We start from the raw sequence: 6334 nt of genomic DNA on the forward strand, positions 1-6334 counted from the left end.
CACATTACAAAAATGCATGGAAATTTCATTACAAGTAGGTACTAGCCAGTGAAAAGAATGAGAAGGGATTTTGAAAGAAAGTTGTTATGTTGGTAGACTTAGTCTGCAATTTTAGAAGCTAGATGATCTTTGCACAAAGGGGGAAGAACTCCTTCAGGCTTGTTTGTGCAGACGACACACAAATCTGACACACTTAAAGTTCTATTTATAAAACCTCCATCTAAACAGAGGACTTGAATATAACGGCAGAGCAATTGCTTTTACTGGTCTTTCCTGCCCAGTAAGTTTGACACAAATATGCTTGCACAGAAACTAAACCCTTTCTTTCCAAGCTTTACAGAGAACTGTAGTATCTTCAAACTAACCCCACACTCTGAAATGATATATTCTATCTCAGAATGAAAAACAATGTTATGAGCACTATTAACTCTGCCATATTTGTGGTAAACCTGAAGCTGTTTCTGAAGCTTTACATACATACGTGTCCTGGTTTCAGCTGGGATAGAGTTGATTTTCTTCTCAGTAGCTGGTAAAGTGCTCTGTTTTGGATTTAGTATGAGAATAATGTTGATAACACAGTGATATTTTAGTTGTTGCTAAGTAGCACTTACTCTGAATCAAGGACTTTTCAGTTTCCCATGCTCTGCCAGTGAGCAGGGGCAGAAGAAGCTGGGAGGGACCAGAGCCAGGACAGCTGAGCTGAACTAGCCAAAGGGATATTCCATACCATAGGACATCATGCTCAGTATATAAACTGGGGGGGTTGGCTGGGAGGTGCCAATCGCTGCTCAGGGACTGGCTGGGCATCAGTCAGCTGGTGGTGAGCATCACTTGGTGGTTTTTTTCCCTTGGGTTTTATTTCTCTCTCTCACTGTCATTATTATTATTGTTGTTGGTTTTTTTACTTCATTTCAATTATTAAATGGTTCTTATCTCGACCTTACCTTTTTTCAAGTCTCCTCCCCCCCTCTGTGGAGGGTGAGGGGTGTGGGTGGAAGTGAGTGAGCAGCTGCATGAAACTTAGGTGCTGGATGGGATTAAATCATGACAATACTTTTTCCTATTTTCTTTCATCTTTGAAAGTACCTAACAAAAAAAGGCCCTATGAACTTATAAAGCCCTGAACAACCTGGTTTCATAGCTGATCTTACTGCAAACAGGGAGCTGGTCTAGAAAGTTCCAGAGGGACCTTCCAATATGAATTATTGTATGATTCTATAATACTAAAATGTTGAAAATTACGTGAAGATTGTGTGAAAATAATGTGAAGATTAAAAAATATAAGAACATATCCATGGCCCAAAATAAAATTGTTCTTTCAAAAATACATCTCAGTACTGTTCTATAGGAAAGTCTACTATCATAAGCCCATTTCATAAGCCCGTTCTCATGAAGTACACTTAAGAGTTATAACATTCCCTTTAAAAGCTAATCTAAGTTATGTTTTTCCTGCAAAAAAGCAATAGTACTGGAACAGACATCACGGTTTGTTACCAGAAAGAGTTCAAATTACTGAGAAAAGTCACCTAGCCTCAACTTCAGCAGTGCTATAGCATCTGTTAAAGGCAGCTGCTGTGGCAAACGTCACCGTTATCCCCACCAGCCTCTTACTCTAATACAGAGAAATTACTCTGGAGACACACAGCAGCCCCTGTCCACTTGTGCAATACAGGCAAGGACACCTTCCTCTATCTCATATCAAGATGTACATGATGAGATTGAACAGGGAAGTTACAGCCTTCTCAGACTAGCACACTGCTCACGGGGATCAAGTCATACTTGTAAAATTGGTAGAACTAGAAGCAGTGATGAATGAATACCTGTGCTCAACTGCCACCGAAACAGTTCAGGGCAAACTAGCTTTTCAGAAGAGGAAACTGTTACGGTAACCATGCAGCATCTCCAAGTACTTGAAGTGGTAAGGCCTATCTGTGTCATGTTGTCATTACCTATCACAACCTATGGAAGAAAAATTTCAGAAAAAACTAGATATGCTCTTGCATAAGCAATACAAAGAAGATGTACAAAGCTAGGAGAGGCTGCTTGTTTGCCAAAAGGTTCTAGAGAGGTTCTAGCTTCTTGCACAGCACCTAGCCTATCCAAACAACTCAGTACTGAAGGTTGTTAGTAAGCAGCCCTTATTTCCCACATATTTTTCATTGAAAAGAGGCATCACCCTATTCTGTTCTCATGAAAAAGGTCTGTTGTAGCCATTAAAGAAAAAGATTTATCCAAAAGTTTTTTGAAAGATTGAGGAAGTGAAACTTTGTGGAAGGCTTCCATTTCATAAAAAACTTTCAGATTTATTTCCATACAGAATAGAAACATCCTAATGCCTGGAGGAAAGAAAATTCCAAATGCACACAAAGTGAAAATATGTTCTCAAAACCTCAAAGGTGTTATCTATTCAATACAGTGTATATATACACACACATTTTAAAATACAGGAATCAAAACCCCCTCTAATATGTGAACATCACCAAAGCAAAGATAGAAAGAGAAAACAAGTAAGATAATTCCCACTTGAAGAATTCATAAAAATGAACACATTCGTTCTGGTTTTCATTAAACCACATTTTCTAGCAGTAATTTTTCAGCCAAGACTACTGAGCAGAGCTGAGCAAAGTCTTACAAAGGCAGATCAAACAAACACTCCGAAACTGAGAAACAGACCAAAGATTTACCAGCAGGCTGAATCCTGATTACCATTTCAATCCTTGTTTTGTTTTTATCTCCTCTGAAGACAAAATTAGATTTTTTAACTGTGCCTATGAAGTTTAGTGAGGGCAGAGGAGAGGAAAGAAAACGAGGCATGTTTTGTCAACCTGGGAGACACAGTGATTAGTGAAAGTCAGTAATAACAGCGAGGGAAAAAAGGGGAAAGGGGAGAATTTTGGAGAAAAGAGGTTGCTATCAAAGTGATCTCTGCTTGGGACACAGAATTTTACCCACTAGTGTAGGCCTGTGGCCCTGTTCTTAGATACTGTCCTCATGGTTCACTGAGCTTGGGGAATTTCCTGAGCTTGCGGAATTTCAGTTTACTACCAGAGGTTACAGGTTTCTCATGAACTGAAGCAGATGTCTCAGAAACAGCACAAAATACTGTAAGTTTGCCCACGGCAGTTCCCCTTGCTGGAACTTCACAGAGGAAACAGCAAAGAAAGAATTTTTCCTTTCTAGTGAGGCTTTTAGTTGCAGCAAGCATTTATCCCAGTCAGATTTTTATGTAAGTCCCCATCCGTTTCATACCCATGACACAGGCACCTGTGTTAGCTTGTCAGAGAACTGACACTTAACAGACACTCATTACCTTTCCCATCACTTCATCACGTTTTGATAAGCCTGCTTTAATTTTGAAATTAGCCCTGTGTTGAGCAAGAGGCTTGGCCTAGAGACCTCCAGTCCCTTCTCATCTAAATAATTTTACAGTTCCACTAAGAAAAGTTCTCCATAGAGTCTTAGGGCCAATATATCCCATTATTCTCTTCGTGGGGTGTTTGAAGGAGACAGTGATCAAGCTACCCTCATAAAAAGAGCAAAATCTGAATTTATGAGATCAATGATTACCTGCATTTCATGGAACTTCATCGTTAAACAGATTGCCAAATAAATTTTCCTTTTATATAAAATATAATTACATGGTCTCTATCATAAATCTGAATTCCTACTTCCTGTAACAAAAGAGTTAATACTGCACATTCATTAAGAGAAAAGGTTTTCAAAAGATTTGTTAATATTTGTAAAACCAAATTGTTCTTAAAAATGAATCTTAAGACAGCTATGAAAATGACCACAGACACAAAAGCAAAAACGTCTGCACTTACAGTTCTATTGCCTTGTTCCACATGATAACATATCCAGAAAGAATAAAGGACTCAATATTTACAATGTGTGTGTTTCCCCTCTCTGTTCCAACATAAAGCCATTTACTCTGGAAAGGTAGATGGCAGTAAGTAATCCTGGAAAAGAAAAACAAAAATGTAAATGAATATCGTAGCAACATTTTTTTTTAACACTTTTGCAGATGAAATAATCGTTCTTTCCATTTTATAACTTGAGACAAGACTGCCTAGCATGCACAGCACTCTGAAGAATTCGCAGGTTTTGGGGGTCATCACCAGAATGATCATAAAAGAGCACCTGAAACAAAACAGGGCCATCCTGCCTGCCTGCCTATATTAAGGGCAGGAAAAAAGCTGTATCACTTGAGCACTAAACTAAGTCATGTTATCTCCATGGTTATGTAAATTGCACTATGATAGCATCCAAACTCTCAAGGCAGGCTTTCTTATTTCCTTTCTTAGAATAAGCAATTTTTCCAGTTCAACAAAGAGAAGTTAATGGACGTCAGCAGGATTAATGTTTTGCACAAGAGCAGTGTAACACCATCATTCACACAAGAAAGCCAATAAAGAGAACGTTATCTGGGAGAGCAGGGCACTAGATAAGAGCATTACCAAGTGCCGTTAAGTATTATATCATAGACACACTGAATCCTACGCTCATATTATTTTTACAGGGTGATGAACCAGCGCTTATTAACTTGGAAAGATGTCATGCCAGTTCCCCATGATAATACATCGAAGTTTTCAGAGATGATGAATAAGTGCATTCAAGTTTCTTTGATATTATAGTTATTATATAGATATTATATACATTCAAGCAAAACAAAATCTATATGAGATAAAAAACCCATTTGCTACTAAAATATAATCAAATGCATGCTACCTACAGAGACTGAAAATCTGATCTTACAGTATAGACTCATGAGTTTTGAAAAAAAGCAGGTATTTTGCTTGGTATGCTATATGTTACTATATTTATCATTCAGTTCCACAAGCAGGCTATTTCTAGCTTTTATATATAAACTTTATTTAAAAGCTATGCAATAATTTTAATCCTTAACAGCTTCCTTCCCAACAAATGTATAAACAGTATTTAAGAACATACATACTTGTTTTTTCATTCTTATGGTACAGCAATATTTCCAAATTAATTATAAAGGAATGAGAGGGGTGCTGGCTATCTTTCAGTAATTTGGCCCTCTCAGTCATGTAAAGTCCTCTGAGTACAAGATTTGCCACCCTCTGAATTAAAAGAATAGTTCAATATTTATACAGATTTCACATACTTTCTGTAATTGTTCCCTGTAAGGTATTCTCAACAAGAGCTGAGATTCCAACAGATTCTGCACAGTATTTGGATTGTTCTGCATTTTTCCAAGTAACTAACCATGTGTCAGAACATTTAATGTTGAATTCATTCAAGTGAGCAACATTTTTTATTTTTTTTTGTCCTTATGTATCCCACAGATGAAACATGCAGACTTCACATCCTCATTTACGGGGAAGACTATTACTGAATCATAAATCTAAAATAAAGCTTATCCTTCACAGAAAACTTGTTCCGTTGAGTCAAGTGAGACTTTAGTGTGATAGAGGCTTTGTTCTTTCCCTCTGTACAAGGCTAAACTTTACCATTAGTTGCTTAATTTTGACAACAATTCCAGTGCCTTTAGTCGAAAGAGAACCAAGTTTTTAAAGAGAATTGCTTTGAGAATGGCACTTACAGTTTAATATGCGTAAATCAAACTGCCTTCAAGCAGCAACTTTGTACTTATATTGTGGATGCAGTCAGATCGACAAATAACAGACAGAAAAAAATGCAGGTGCATGCCACCTACGTACTCCTTGCTGGAGTTAAAGCTGTTAGCTTTACTGTTCTGTTCATAACAGATGCAAAGAACAATTTGCCCTTTTCACTTTCCAGTTTCACAAATGTGAAGCTGGTTTTCACATCTTTCCTGATCCTTCTCCTTGAACTAAACAACTCCATTTCTTTTGCCTTCTCTTCAGATGTACCATTTGCTACACTTCTGGTGAGATTCATATTTAGTCCAAAGTTTTATTTCTTGCATTTCTGTACTAGTGCTACTTTTCTTTCTTGCACTCCAAGGCATATGAATGCTCTGTTAGGTCCCAGCCCACGCAAAAAACCTTCCTGGTCCCTGGTTGATAAATTCTCTTAAGCACTCCACACTGATGTTTACCCAAACTGTTATTAGGCATTATCAAATACCACCTTTTACAATATGCAAGCTTACAAGAAAATGCTATTCCCTTAAAGCCAACCCCGATATGTAACAAACCTACTAGAGCACAGGGATTATGAGGCATTTTAATACAACACATTGTTAGGCTTCACCGAACAAAGCCATACGATTTTCATATTCTCAGGAAACTATGCACTGCTCTGAAGTAATTTTCTTTTATATTATGCAAATTAAATGCAAACTGCTTTATGTATTATTGACATTTCACTTTTACAGAAAATA

The 6334-nt window shown here is 37.4% G+C and overlaps 1 protein-coding gene across 4 annotated transcripts in view; it reads right to left on the bottom strand.

The window, feature by feature from the left end:
* STXBP5L (syntaxin binding protein 5L) overlaps nucleotides 1-6334 on the bottom strand; it is a 203861-nt gene that overhangs the window by 103865 nt on the left and 93662 nt on the right. For all 4 annotated transcript variants that reach the window (XM_080391194.1, XM_080391193.1, XM_080391196.1 and 1 more), the window contains one exon: nucleotides 3825-3959. In XM_080391194.1, coding sequence (XP_080247320.1) covers nucleotides 3825-3959 — 135 coding nt within the window. The remainder of the gene's footprint in view (nucleotides 1-3824; nucleotides 3960-6334) is intronic.

The sequence above is a fragment of the Falco punctatus genome (genome assembly GCF_963210335.1).
Source record: "Falco punctatus genome assembly, chromosome: 6".
Classification (NCBI taxonomy): Eukaryota; Metazoa; Chordata; class Aves; order Falconiformes; family Falconidae; genus Falco; species Falco punctatus.